This window comes from Venturia canescens, chromosome 9, assembly GCF_019457755.1.
Source record: "Venturia canescens isolate UGA chromosome 9, ASM1945775v1, whole genome shotgun sequence".
Taxonomy (NCBI): Eukaryota; Metazoa; Arthropoda; class Insecta; order Hymenoptera; family Ichneumonidae; genus Venturia; species Venturia canescens.
In genome coordinates this window covers 3,547,780-3,562,700 of record NC_057429.1, presented here as the reverse complement: position 1 = coordinate 3,562,700, position 14,921 = coordinate 3,547,780, and the positions used below count along the sequence as shown (strand labels likewise).

Here is a 14,921-nt window from a genome sequence, read left to right as displayed (position 1 = left end):
CTGCCGAGTCTCCTCACTCATCGAGAATATGGCCAGCCGAATGGTAGGAGGGGGTCAAAGAGATAGCAATTAAATCTCCGTACCTAATATCACAGACTGACGCGAAGTTGGAGTATCAAGTTGGAGTCCAGTACACTTCAGCAGTAAGAAACGAGAGTGTATCGATGACGGAACTTCGAGAATTACAGGCTCAGATCTTGAAAATGAGCATAAAAACAGGCGAGGCAGTTGCTTACGTGAGCAACATGCAGTTCGCTCAAATCACCTACCTGCTTTCGGTTTATTGGGTGGAAACATTGAGAGTAGCGGGCAGCCCTGAGCCAAGTTTACAGACGATAATGGAATATTTAAGAGATTCCGATCTGGAGAAAGACAAAAGTGGAATGTGGCAGTGCATAAGCGGCGTCGCAGCGTTATGAAGCGTTATGAAGCGTCGCAGAAACGAAGATCAAACACAGTACACAACGCAAAATGATAACTTGATAAATTCTCCTACACATTGTCGAAGATAATACATTTTAACTCGAGAAGTACAATGTCGAGATTTTAACAAATGTGCGTCGTTAGAATCCATTGAAATGTTGTCCTTTTTCAGCATCAGTCAGAATTCATTTTACATTTTTTACCATTTTTTAATTCTGAAGAATTTTCAAATGAAAAAAATATCTTTTAAAAAATTGTTCGATGTTCGAAATCTACGTTTTTCTGCAAGCTTTGTTACTGCACCCAAAAAATGCAATGGGATTTTTGCTCTAATGAAAAAAAATGTCGATGCTTTTGAATGATGCACACTACAATTATCAGCCAGTTTATTCCTTATATTTTCTTTTTTCCTTCTTAAAAATAGTGATTATTGTAGCTATTCGTAGATCATATTAACAAAGCGGGTTTATTTATGTTCCTATTACTTGTCGGTTATTGAACTGTACTTATTGTATTTGATGAATAAACGAACGTTTGTTCGTTATGATTATCTTTCCTTGCTTCCGCTCTTCAAGACACATTTTGCGTATTATTTCCTCGTTTAATCGTTATTGAACGATTGCTAAAATTGTTTAATAATTATTTAGTATAAAAAAATGTCCAAAGACGAGGTTGTAGCGAGGAAGCGAGGTGGATTTAGCTGAAAGATTATTCCATGTTTTAATTGCGATCAGAGTGAGCGAAATTCTATAATTTTCTTTTCATATTTCCCCATCTTCGCTCACACTTCTGGAACGAAAAAATGGGATTATTGAAATATTATAATTCTTATTATGGTATAGTAATTATTTCAATACTGTAATAATGATATCATTAAATAAGGCGCGTTCATTCAAACTGTAACCAAGTTTGAAGAAAATCTGCAATATCTTTATACAGATAACGTCAACCAATTTTGTACTTATCAATTTCGATCTTTTTATCTATTGATATTACCTACCACTTACATTTTTATACGTTTATGTATGTTTGGCAAAAAATAAACCTCACCGAGTTCAATTTCATTTGAAAATCTCCCCTTAAAAATCCTCTCCAACAAGAGATATCTTTTGTTTTTCGTTCACCATACATTGTTGCAACTATTTCTCTTTTTACAATATTATTCTGCAACAAGTCATCGTGCTGTGCATTCAACCATTTCTCATTGCTAATCATTTATACCAAGTTAATTGTTGTTGAATAAAGTAAAAATTTGAAGCATGAGTGAAGAAAATCGAAATATTCCCGTAGAGGAAAAAATTAAAAAACGTTTGTACAATATGCCCGAGACCATTTTTGATGGCCATGCATATCAAAGAACCAAAAAATATTGCAAAAGTGATGGGCGTGTAATGAGGTAATTTTCCGTAACATTTTATTATTATTTAATTGTAGTATTATTAATTTATGAATTTCTTTCTAACATTTTTGAACTCAAGCTTAATATTTTTCATTGCACGATAAATATACAATCAATGAATGAGTTCTACTCATCCATACTCCAAGAAAATAATTTAATTCTAAAACGATTTCTTTTTTTTAAATTAGTTATTACCGCTGCAAAAACTATTGGAAGGGCTGTCTGGGGAAAGGAGTTTTGAGTGAGAGCGACAATAAATTTACGCTTACTCACAATCACAGCAGAGATGTGTGCAACGAGAAATTTTGTGAGGAAATGGCAGTGTTCCGTAAGGAATTATTTAAAAAATCACAAAGCGAGCCAGGAACTCTCAAAAAATTATATGATGAAGGGGCAAAAACGTGAGTCTTGTTATTTAATCCATTAAAAAAAAAAAAAAATTATAAATCAATCGTAGCCGGGTCTTGAACCCGAGCTCATCGATACCGGAGCCCAGCACTTTACCACGAGGCTAAGGCGAGCTCACATGTAAAGGGAAAATTTCTATTATATAAATTACCCGTAATTTCTAGTATATAAATTATTCGTAAGATGATTATTGTGTCATTCAATTAGATGGTTGTTAAACCCTTGGGGCCCCATACCCTCTCACCAAAAATTAAGACTACGAAACGCCGGGGAAAAAGCCGTATTACGTGCAGGGAAAATAATATAAATAAAATGTTTAACACATTCTATTATAAAAATAAACAATTTATTCCATTCACTTTTTAATTTTATTCAATTTCAATAACATTCATCGCAAAATTTTTTATGTTATTCATTAAATGAAGATAACGTTTCCCCGCATCGGTGAAGAAAAGATCCAGTCGCTGGTGGTCCGTTGGGAGAAGAACCTGCTCCAAAATTTGCCATTTGGAAACTGTTTTGGTTTCCCAATTCTTAATAGTCTGAAACAATGCAAATATTAAAAATATTAATTCATCGTACTTTTTTTGAATACTTGGCATCTAGATGCTGCTACGTTCCTAGATATGAGCAAATATACTGTATTATGTGAAAAAATTTTCTTACCTCTTTCCATTCTTCCAAGCTGCCCTCTGCATATTTCTCGAGTTCGTTGTCTAGCTCTGCCCATGAGTCGGCTAACCGGGATATTCTCAGAACATGAGCGGTGTCTCTGAGCATATCCTGGTTATGCTCGAATGCTGCCACTACGCAATTCCAAATCCCTTCAATGGACTTCTCTTGGGTTTCTAAACAGACACCTCTTCCCTGCTCTCTGTCAATATTAGCTGAAAATGAAAAAAAGATTCCAAATAAATGAGTATTTGCATCTATGAGGGAGGGGGGGGGGGGGGGGGTTTCTTCGAAAAATACTGAATTTCAGAGATATTTTTTTACCTTGAATCCCATCAACGAAACCATATTCGTCGATTAAGATTTTTCGCTGTTGGAGGAAGCATTCGTGTTGTGAAATCCATGAGAGTGCCACCGGCGCCCCGCACTTCAAGCATCTATACATTCTGAAACAATAAAACGGGTTACAATTATTCATTATTCAGGTTTAATTCTAGATTTATATTAATGTTTAATTCTATGCATGGGAGTTTAACTCGTATATAATACTTACTTTAATTGAAATCGTCGTGATGAACCGTAATAATTAGCGATGGCACAATTAATAGGCTGCTGCTGCAAAGAGATGATTGTTTCCAACAATTTTCAGGTTATGTGTCAAGCGGCGGTGATGGTGGCTGCTGCGTTGCATGAAGAATGTGCGCATGCGCTGGAGAAAAATTCAAAAAATAAATTGAGTCACATGAATATGTTGTTTTTTTATTGTTTTATAGCGATTACTATTATTTTTTTTTTAATTGAGAAAAAAGGAAAAAATAGAAATGTAAGGAATATTATTTCCTGAAAGAAATAAAATATTGAAACATTTCAGTAACCAAATTGCGGCTCAACTGTTGGGTTTTCCAAAAATGAAAGAGGTAATGCACAAATGGCGAAAACAATGCCAAATTTCAGTAGTACCGAAAAACATTTCGGAAATTGCTGCAATTTTGGAAAGCGATGTGTGGGAAAAGGAATTACGATACGAAATGATTGAGATAGATGCCGAATCTGGTGCCGTTACTCAAACCAAACATCATTTTCAACCATACGCTATTAAGAACGTTCGCGCGGAAATTGCTGTAATTGAATCGCACGTGGTATTTGGGTGGCCAACGTTTGCCGCGGTGCTTAAAGAGGCAAGCGTGGGCTTTATCGATGGCACATTTAATGTTGTTCCAAACGTTTCTGGGGCCATCCAATTACTTAATGTAATGGTGGAGTACGGAGGTCAGGTGAGCATAATATCGTTTATTGCGGCTGTTTTGCACTGTCATAAATATAAGCCGATATACGAAAGTTACAACGTCTTCTTTCAGCACTTTCCCATCGCATTTGCATTATTGAGCCGGAAGACGGAGGAAGCTTACGTAGCGGTTCTCCGATGCGTAATGCAATTTCTGATTCCGTCATTTAAACCAAAAATAATAATAACCGATTTTGAAGCCGCATTGGAAAATGCAGTAAAAACTGTTTTCCCACAGGCGGAGCTATTGGGATGCCGGTTTCACCACAGTCAAGTACTTAAGCTGTATATTCTTATTATCTGAACTCTGTTATTGCTCCGTTTTATTATATTTGTATTCCGCTTCACATATTAAGTACTCCGTTTTAGTAAACTCCGTTTTATTTCCATTAGAGGATTCAATCTCGGTTGAAAATGTATTCTAGCAAATGTTAAAATAATTAGATGGATTTATACCCAGAAATGATTTCAGGCGCTCATTAAACGATTCCATTCGCGGTCAGTTATCTCTCGGGTTAAACGGGAATGCCCGCACCTCATGGAGGAGGCTTATACGTTTGAGAGGAATCTCATGGATTTGTGTCTCCTTCCTGCCGAATTTATACCGGAAGGATTTCGGCTAATAGACGAGAGAATAGAAAGCGAATATCCAGAACTCGCATTAATATTTACGGACGCTCGTGAATATTATGCGAGATTCTGGATCAAAGGAAAAGGCCCGAAATCGTTCTCGCACTACAAAAAAAGCGTGCGGACAAATAATCCATTGGAACGGTGGCACCGAAAGTTCAAAGAGGCGGCAGCAACCCGGCCTCAGTTTGATAAATTTATGAGTAAAAATTTATTTGCAATTTTTTAAATAATTTACTGCTATGAAGTAAAATAACGAATCAAATGCATTCAATTTTAATCTTACTTTTAACCATTAATGAAGTTGAACGATTTCAGAAGTCCTGAAGAATCTCGTGCAATCGGCCCACCTGGATTATTTGACGGTGGTACAGGGTGTACGCCCACACCGCAAGAGGAGTCTCATGACAGAGTGCCGAGAAAATCTCCTTGTCCAAGCGTGGGAGGAAATGGGAAATCTATCCACGTACAATCTTGAAGAGCGGAAGCAACGAATGGAAAGATTTTTAGAAGCAGTCTCTTCTTTTAGATCGAGAACCGCCGAATTAGGTGAGCTTTATTATTTTGATTCATAAAAAAATTGTACGTTATTAAAATGAATGTATCGCTCTAGCAGTAGGAGAAGTCAAAGGTATTACTTCAGTCCTTTAAAGAATATCAAAATCGTCTTGTTTCCAAAAGTTCCTCTTAAACATGCTCCTAAATAAATCCTCTCATCATAGAAATCCAAGAATTAGAAGACGGAGCAATCGACGAAATCCTCAATCCTCAGCCGTCCACATCCCAGTACGTTTTTGTCAAAAGAAATCAGTATGAAAAGAGAGGGAGTAAGAGATACCGAGGAATAAAATGAATTCAAGACAAACCACGAATTACTGCGGGAATAATGTTTTATATTTTTCATTGCAGCTAACAAGGTTTCAGTATCATTCGTGCGCTGGTCAATCGTAGTAGTCTATATAATGCCGTCGTTCGAGATCACGAAGTGTAGATGAAGGCAACCACGCGATGACACACGGCTCCCATTCCTCCAAAGGATACGAATGATCAAAACAATGTAACTAGAGCATCCACAGCTGGAAATTATTAGCTTGCGAGTTAAAATACCATACTTACAATTATAAAAACTGGGAATTTGACGATCAATTGTATTTATAAAATTAGTCAATTGACTCGAACTTTTCGCAAATGATTTGAGCTCTAAGGGAACATGAGCAACGTCGAAATAGAATTTTTTTTTAGAGTATTCCAATAGAAATCGACAGGTTCAGAAAAATATAATATAAAGTCGCACTCAATTCGTAGTAAAATTCATCTCATTTTATTATCTCTAATCAACATAACTATCTCGATAAAATAATAACTACGTCTAAAATATTGAGATATGTAAATAAATGATTATTGAAACGAACGGTTCAACATTGTTTTTGACACAAGCGGCTACTGCTCTAAAATAATACAATTTTCAAACCGATATGTTAAAAAATATCTAATATGGCATTAGACAGTAAATTTTCATTAATTATATTGTTCAGTATAATAAACACCGATTCAGTATAAAAATCGCCAATTTTTATTTTTTCATCATAGGCAAAAAATATGTTGGACGGTTTGAGATCACGATGAATGAGACCTTGTAAGTGGACGTACTCAACGGCATCGACGATTTATTGAAATATATTAATGATTCTCGATACATTTCTAGTCTGTGGTTGACACTTGAGCCATTCTCTGAGACTTAATTTTTGGCACAGTTGCATTTGTATGTACAAAAACATTTTTGCTGATTTTCTTACAGCATTTTTCTCGTTCAACTGTAAAGAGAACGAAGCTTTGCGTTTCTCGAGACTCTCCTTTTCTGATATTTTGTTGTTGCCACTGTGACGAAAAACTACCGAATCAGATTTTCCAGTCTCATCGTCGTGGATCGATTGGCGATTCGATTTTCCAGAAGTTTTTGAATTTTCCGTTTCACTTGAAGTTTCGTCGTTGCTAAAATTCCCTATTTCTTCTGTAACCGCCGATTCGTCTTCCGTACCTGAAGCTTCGAATACGATAAACGAATCATCGCCTTTGCTGTATCTCATGTTTAGCTCAAAGGCCTCGAACGCGCTATCCACCGAAGAAGCTTCACTTTGCGGTACTTCAATAAATACCGAACTATTTGGCTTCGTTACACTCTGCGTGTATTCGGAAGGAAATTCGGAGGACGATAATTTATGGTCGGCCAGATATATTTCGTTCTGTTTTTCTTGTCAACCGACCGGTGGGCATTCCAGCCACGCGTTGAAATATCGTACTATGTTTTGATGTTCCAATTTAGCCAATGCTTTCACCTCGCACATCACTCTGTCCCGAGAATCTTTGCTGCGAAAATTCATTCACATTTTTTAGTGCAAATATTGACGAAGATTAAATAATCAACACAAGTTTACAGTGATTGAAAAAGATGCCGGTTGATTTTCGTTCTAATAATTACCTGTTTGGTAAACATATTCTTTTGATGGCATAATTACAGTCGTCTATTTTATTTTTTGCTTCGAAAATAACATCGTAGCCACCTTTTCCGAAGCAATCAATGTGCTCGAAATCACTGCGATATCGTGATTTGAAATCCAATCCATTCACAGCATCAAAATTGACCGATGGTTCTTTTTTTATTTCTACGTGAATTTCCACTATCACTGGCTGTAAAAAAAGTCGATATAAAACCAAGGTTTTCATGAATTCCGCTGAAATAATAAACAACCTTGACATTAAAAGAGTGGAAAAATTTTGCAGTAATGAGAAAAAGCATTTACTGGAAATCCTGCCTCCTTCGTTGGTGTTCTTTCGTTCAGGAAACGTTGAGTCAGCATTCAATTTAAAAGCACAGCAGTTGTTACCGAAATTATAACATTCTCTTTCCTGCAACAACAATAACGACAAAAAAGTTATTCAAAACATTTCTTATTAGCAGAGAGGTATAAAAATAACTAACGAACACTCACCACCAATACCAAAGAGACACGATTATTACTTGGACAGGAGTTTCATCTTCTTCTTCTTCTTCTTCAATATTTTCATTATTAGGACTCGTTGATTGACTGATGTTATCAACGACAATTACGTTAGGATTAGTGTCGTTGCACTGACTTGAACTGTCGAATTTAGTGTAGAGATTAAATCCATTGCCTTGAAAAAAACAAGAAATCTCTGTTTACCGCTCGTAAATAAAACAAAATATCGATTAAGTTGATAAATATTATATTCAAAATAAACTTGTTCGTGATCATACCATAAATGAATACAAAAAGTCAATAATTATTTGTAACTTGAAAAAGTAGTTTCAAAGAATTATTATGTAACTTTAATGAATATTCTGTAAACTATACCGTTGATATATTTTGAATTGTACAGCACCGAAAGCGCCGTAGTACTTGTAGCTTCAACGATTTCATGCGACTATTCATTTCTGTTATAATTATCAGATATTTTGTCGCCGGTTATCGCTGCAGCAGTTTCTATGGCGGGAAAAGGTAGCCAAGGAAATTTGAGAAATTCATTCGATCTTCGACGTGAGTGTTCGACTTTTTTTGTCAAATCTGTATTTTCTTGTATGTAAAGTTGTGTGTCGTGCAATCCCACATAAATAGCTGGACTTGTCGAGAACTCAGAACCCCATATCCATTGGCTCCCGTCGAACAAATCAACTTCCTTTAAGGTACCACCGTTTTCTTCTCTGAAGTCATCTCGCTATATGGAAACTATTGGCGAATCAAACTGTAAAATCGAAAAATACCACGACTCATTACCAATGAAACATTCACAAAGAATTTGGAATAAATCTCGAGAAAGCAAATTGCGAATTTGAATACGTAATTACATCTTCCTTGTCGTCGATTATGAGTATCTTTGGATGCGGAACAGTTACTCCTTCTTCTTTTTCCTCCTGTCTCTCTTCTGCAATCCTGCGCTCTTTGAGCTTGATGATATTTAACCACAATGCGAGCTGCTGATCCCTCAAAAACGATTTTCTGAGATTCCTTACAGAAAGACTGTTATCTGTACATCGCCGGATATTTCCATGCAGATGAGAGGAGAAAGATTGTTCAAAATAAATTATTACAAGAACTCGATTAATTACACATTTTTATTGATAAATAATTATCATCATCATTACCACTATCATTTTTTTTTTTTTTTTTTTTTTTTTTTTTTACCAAGGAGTTGCGGAAATCCTTTTTACGGATTCCATGTAGTCTTACGGACTACATGGGTATGTGGGACTCCCAAAAAAACAGGCCTACCCACTAAAACCGCCACCTCCTTGTTGTCCTTCCCCCCAGCCAGGGACTATGTTGATATTACTTCTGACTGGGGGTTCTGTCTGTGTTCGTTCGTCCGTTCTGTCCCACCGTTATCGTAACGTCGCGTCACTCCGTCTACTCAGTCATCCGTCAAGCAGCCGTCCGCGTTCTTACGTCGCAGTATCGTTTCCGTGTAGGTGGCGACTAAGCGCCACCATTCGGGTTCGTGCAGCATTACCCCTACGATATTCTCCGGAGTAATACTGCCAACTGTTATTTCCAGTTCTTGTCTCTGTCTCGTCCAGCGGTCACACACAAAAAATGTGTGTTCCGCGTCGTCTCGTTCATGTCCACAGTACTTACAGTCAGGTGTTCGTACTCTGTTCATTCTGTGGAGGTACCGTCGGAAGTAACCATGCCCCGTCAAGAGCTGGGTAACGTAAAAATTCACGTCCCCGAACTTCCTTCCGAGCCACGGTCTCAGGTCCCGTATAAGTCGTCTCGTCCAGTTGCCATCGTTTCCGTTTGTCCACCGTCCTTGCCAAGTGTCTATCGTCCTTTCGCGCTCGGCAATTGCCGCGTTCTTCCGTCCTATGTCCGCGCTGCTCCCGTAGACCCTCTTACGCTCAAACGCAAGGAGATCCACGGGAATTACGCCCGCCACCACCAGAACAGCTTGTGCAGAGACTGTCCGGTAGGAGCAAGCGATTCGCAGCGCTCCTTGTCGCTGTACCATCGTCATCGTCTTGCAGTACTTCTTTGTCTGCAGGGAGTCTGCCCAGATCTCCGCACCGTACAGGAGGATCGAGTGAGCTGTCGCCATTAACAGTCGCCGTTTCCCCGGTCTCGGTCCCGTCGTGTTGGCCATCAGGCGGCTCAAGGATGCTATCCTCTCTGCCGCCCTTTGGGCCGTCTTCTGTATGTGAGGCCAGAAGGTCATCTTCGTATCAAGGGTTACCCCAAGGTACTTGACTTCCCCCTTGGTCTCCGTCTCGTGTGCTCCCACTCTCATGGGCAGTATCGTCTGTATGCGTCTTCTCGTAAGGAGCGTCAGTTCCGTCTTTTCCGTTGCGAGTTGCAGTCCGTAGTCTGTCATCCAACGTCCAACTCGTCTCATGGTCTGGTTCAACTTCAACTGTGCTAGTTCCGGAGATCGCTCTGTAATCACCGCCGCTACGTCATCAGCGTAGGCGACGAGGATCACTCCGAGCGGCATCTCCAGCCGAAGCAAGCTGTCGTATAAGCCATTCCCGAAGTCAGGTCCCAGTATCGACCCCTGGGCAACCCCAGCGGTGACCTGTCTCGTTACCTGTCCTTCTATCGTCTCGTACGTTATACGTCTGTTTTTCAGGTAATCCTCCACAACCCGAGCCAAGTAAGGTGGGATCCCGAAGTTGCTTTTCAGCGCCTCCAAGATATCCACCCACCTGGCCGAGTTGAAAGCATTCCTGATGTCCAGTGTCGTCAGCAGCACGATAGGTCGGGCTGCGTGGCAGTGTCTGTCCAGTTCCAGGAAAGAGTCAACCACCTTTTGGATTGCTCCAATCGTCGATCGACCCCTCCTGAAACCGAACTGCAGGTCGGAGAGACCCCCTCCGGCCTGCATCGCGTCCGTCAGTCTCGGTCTCAGTAATTGTTCGTAGAGTTTACCTGTCGTGTCAAGTAAACTCAACGGTCGGTAGGCCGAGGGCGTGTTAGGGTCGCCCTTACCTTTCGGGATAAGGACGAGCCTCGCCTCTTTCCACCGCCCGCTGAACGTTCCTGTCGTCAAGCACGTGTTGTACAGGTCGAGAAGTATCTCCGGCCGTAGGCGAGCCACGAGCCGGAGGATCTCAGCCGGTACTCCGTCTGGTCCCGGCGCCTTACCACTCTTCATCGCCTTCGTTGCTCTGGTGAGCTCCTCAGCGACAAAGACGGGGGGCGCCGGCACGTCAGCGTCGTCCGTCGCGTTCGTCCGTATCGGGTGCGTCGGAAACAATCCGTCAGCAATCCGTCCTGCTGTTTCGGCGTCTTTGAGTTCTGGCGGAACTCGGGCCCCTAGTTTGCCGGTCACAATCTTGTAACCGGTTCCCCAGGGATCCTCGTTCACCTCCTCGCAAAGCTTCCTCCAGCATCGCGTCTTGCTGTCCCGTATTGCCTTCGTCAGCGTCTTCCGTGCTGTTTTGTATATGGCCTGGAGGTTTTCCCTTTCGGGTCCGCCCCCAGCCCTCGTCACTCGTCGCCGATTTGCCAGGCAAATCCTGCGCAATTCGGCGATCTCGTCCGTCCACCAGTATTGTGGTCGTCTTTTCTGTGTCTGTCGTCGTTTCGGCATTGTGCTGTTGCACAAACCGCCTATTAGTTTGGCCGTCTCGTCTGTCAGTCTCTCCGCCCTTTGCCGGCCAGTTAGCTCGGGGGGAATTTTCGTCATCGGAGCTGGTGCTGCCATCAACTCCTCAGAAAATTTTCGTCCGTCCAGTCTGTCAAGGTTCCACCGCGGGGGTTGGTGGGCTCTCGTTCGTCTCGTTTCTGTCCGTCCTGCCACTTCGAAGGTGATGTACTGGTGATCGCTGGCTGTATAGTCCTCGATCACCCGCCACCCCCTCAGCCGTGACAGGATACCGTCCGACGTCAGCGTCACGTCCGGGATGGAGTCTCCAAATCCCGGTCGTCTGTACGTCGGCGTATGTCCCGTATTGACCACTGCTAGGTCCAGCCTTGCGGCCATCTCCAGCAGCAGTCGTCCGCGTCTGTTCGTTTCCGTCATTCCCCACTCGATCGCCCTCGCGTTGAGGTCCCCCGCAACGACGACGTCCCCGGGCAGGTCCCTGATACCGTCTTCTAGTAGTGCCACCTTCCTCTCGAACTCGGCCGCGGTGCAGTTGGGTGTCAAGTAGACGCTGACGTAAGTGACAGCGCCGACTTTAGCCCAGACGTAATCGTCCCCGACACCGCGGTTAGAGACTCGGGATTGGGTGGCACCCCTTACCCAGATAGCTGTGGTCTCTGTCTCGTTCGTAATGTACGTCTGAGTCGTCCTTCTCCTGTATGGTTCACACAGGATCAGGACGTCCGCGTCGTGTTCGTCTGCTATCTGTGGTAGGAGCATGTCTGCGGTCCTACTTCGGTTCAGGTTTCCCTGAATCACTCTGTCCGTCTTCCGGCCTGCTTCCTGCACTCCTCCAGCGCGGCTCGGAACATGGCACACCTGCCGGTTCCGGCAAGGTGCGCTACGTCCTTGTGCCCGGCCTCGGAGCACAGTGGACAGACCGGTTTGTTCTTGCAGTCCGTCGCGAGGTGTCCGGATGCACCGCACTTGCGGCAGCATTTCGTCCTGTCTGTGCCTTTGCATTCGGCCTTCACATGGCCGAAGCCCAGGCACCTGTAACATTTCGTCACCGTCAGTCGTTTCCGAACGCGGCAATGCACCCAGCCAATTCCGATCCGGCCGCGCCGAAGCAGCGCATCGGCTTCCCGCGAATCGAGTTCGCAGACCGCCATGTACTGCTCGGCACGGTTCGGACCGAAAATGTGAACTCGGAAGTCCACGTCTCGTCCCGTCTCTCGTCTCAGAGCGTCCGTCACGTCATCCGGAGTCGCAACGCAGTCCAGGTCCATGATCTCCAGTTGAACCTTGGAGGTCAGAGCCCTGACGCTGCCCGCTTCCCCTATTGCGTCCTGTATTTGTCGCTCAAATTCGTCGCGTTTGTCCGGCCTGCTTGCGTCCGCTTGTAGCTTCAGCAAGCACAAACCGTTTTTGGTCTTTCTCAGAGTCGTCACCTGCACGTGACTCTTCTTCGGATCCACCGTCGACCGTATCTTCCGTACTATGTCCGAGTACGTCATGTCCGTTCCCGGTTTGACGAGAATAGCCTTTCCCCGTTTCCGGGGGGCCGGGCCGCTCCCGTCAGCTCGGGTTGTTGCGTCTGTTTTCTTTTTTGTCTTGTCTTTCCGTGTCACAGTCTGCCAGTCTTTAGGCGGTCCCATTGTCGGAGGTCTCTTTTGGGAGGACTCCGGCGTTGTTCCGGTCGGCGAACGTTTTCGTTTCGTTCGTGGCGTCTCTTCGTTGTTGTCCGTTGCCGTTCCTGTGTTGTTGCTGTCCGGGAGACGTTCTCCCGAAGCTGTGTCCATCTGCGTGTGCAGCGCGATGTCCACAGTCTCGAGGATTGTCTTAATTCCCGTTTTGACTGTCATGTTCATGTTCTTTTGTACGTTCGCTGCTTCGGCCATTTTCGTTGCCGTCTCGTGTATGAGCCGGAGCAGTTCGGTAAGGTCTCCTTTGTTGTTTGCTGTCGTGGCTTTTTGTCTCGTCGTCAGTGCTGCATTGTCTACGGCAGAGGCGTAGCTTGCCGCGCTGCTGCCGCTAGACACGCTGTCCGTCCTTTGTCGTCTCGGTATATTCAGTAACGTCTTGTCCATACTATTAGTCCGTGTCGTCCTCCTCGTCGCCGTGCACAAGGTGCGGCCCTCAAAATCCGTGCCGCTGCCCGTGGCCACCGGGGCTTTCACCCGATCGGAACCCGGGGTGGATTTCCCCTGAGAAGGGGTTACCACTTGAGGTATGTCCTTGTTTTGTTTGTGCATGTCCATTTTTTGTCTGTCCCGTCGTGCTACGGGTCCCTCGTGGTCGCGACTCCACGAACCGCGCTGGGACAACGCACGGCCCCTGAGGTCCCCCCCCCCCCCCCTGTGTGTTCTGTGTTCCCCCCTGTCGAGTGTGCATGGGTGTGAGTGCCCGTGATGACGAACCGGCCTCCATTCACAGGGAGAGCCCGTTTATAGGGATCCCCTTCATTCGCTTTCGGGCGACTCCGTTTGTAGGAGTCCCCGGACATTCGCTTTTCGGTAGGACCCGTTTATAGGGTCCCCGAGCATTCACGTCCCCGGTTTGTCGAAAGGCGTGTACGTGTGAATGTTTGTGTAGTGTGTGAGTGTGGGTGTGTGTGTGTGACCAGAGCCCTATTAGCCGTGTGCAAAAGCACACGTTGCCCGCCCTGCACGTGAGAAATCTCGGACGTAGGGTTGGATTTTGCAGAGCACCACTATCATTATTACTACTGTTGTTGTTGTTATCATTGAACACCAATTATTCACGTCACTAATAATCCACTTATTTAACTAAACATTTTTATTTATTGAATTACACTCTGTACAGAACAGCACTCTGGGGATCATAACCTCACGCGGCAGCATGACGTTTAATTACGAAAACAAGTCTCAGATGTGCGTGTCTATGTATACATATGAGAACCCCTGTCGCCGAGACTACAATTTTCGAATTATCGATGAAAACACATACTGTGACATCTGTGCTTACATCTAGAACTATCTGACTGCAGTTATTTCGGCTAGTGACTTTCGGCCGACCGGAAATAGTGAAAACGCCATTTTCGGCGAATTTACACCCTACCCAATTTTTCTTCAAAATTGTACTGAAAATATTTCGGCACTGGTTTGGTCTTGGACTTTGGTGATTTTTCTCCTTGTCTTCTAATATGTTTTGTCTATTGGGAATCCAAGAGCATGAAGAAATGCGTGTTGTGGGCCATAAAATGATTTTCGGCTTATAACGTTGGTTTCCACGAAATAAGATCTATTTTTCGTTAAAATTGTACTGGAAATATTTTGTCACAGGTCTGTCTTTGGACTTTGGCGATTTTTTTCCTTGTACTCTAATATGTTTCGTCTATTTGGAACCCAAGAGCATGGAGAAAAGTGTGTTGCGGGCCGAGATATGATTTTCGGCCTATAACGTTGGTTTCCACGAAAAACAACAAATTTCTCGTCAACATTGTACAGAAAATATTCCGTCACAGGTCTGTCCATGGAGTTAGGC

The 14,921-nt window shown here is 43.2% G+C and overlaps 2 protein-coding genes across 3 annotated transcripts in view; one reads left to right on the top strand and one right to left on the bottom strand.

The window, feature by feature from the left end:
• Window positions 1-1,933: 1,933 nt before the first annotated feature.
• LOC122416031 (uncharacterized) lies at window positions 1,934-6,380 on the top strand. 2 transcript variants are annotated; one of them, XM_043428692.1, is made up of 7 exons: window positions 1,934-2,223; window positions 3,774-4,176; window positions 4,261-4,329; window positions 4,426-4,461; window positions 4,660-5,020; window positions 5,136-5,366; window positions 5,727-6,380. In XM_043428692.1, the coding sequence occupies exons 1-7, from the start codon at window positions 2,138-2,140 to the stop codon at window positions 5,810-5,812; spliced, it is 1,272 nt and encodes a 423-aa protein (XP_043284627.1). In that variant the 5' UTR covers window positions 1,934-2,137; the 3' UTR covers window positions 5,813-6,380. The 2 variants fall into 2 exon arrangements, with proteins under 2 accessions (XP_043284627.1, XP_043284626.1); XM_043428691.1 differs by having other exon boundaries at window positions 4,261-4,461.
• The window catches only part of LOC122416032 (uncharacterized), a 150,218-nt gene continuing 137,883 nt past the window's right edge, over window positions 2,587-14,921 (bottom strand). The window contains exons 2-5 of the mRNA XM_043428694.1: window positions 3,456-3,611; window positions 3,227-3,348; window positions 2,897-3,117; window positions 2,587-2,772 (exon numbers count right to left, since the gene is read on the bottom strand). Coding sequence (XP_043284629.1) covers window positions 2,599-2,772; window positions 2,897-3,117; window positions 3,227-3,347 — 516 coding nt within the window. The 5' untranslated portion in view covers window position 3,348; window positions 3,456-3,611 and the 3' untranslated portion in view covers window positions 2,587-2,598. The remainder of the gene's footprint in view (window positions 2,773-2,896; window positions 3,118-3,226; window positions 3,349-3,455; window positions 3,612-14,921) is intronic.

Bases quoted from the DNA above. Each gene is read 5' to 3' on its own strand.
- LOC122416031 (XM_043428691.1), top strand. From the start codon at position 2,138: ATGGCAGTGTTCCGTAAGGAATTATTTAAAAAATCACAAAGCGAGCCA. The intron at 4,177-4,260 runs GTGAGCATAATA...GTCTTCTTTCAG, and splicing joins TGGTGGAGTACGGAGGTCAG to CACTTTCCCATCGCATTTGC. The intron at 5,021-5,135 runs GTAAAAATTTAT...GAACGATTTCAG, and splicing joins TCAGTTTGATAAATTTATGA to AAGTCCTGAAGAATCTCGTG.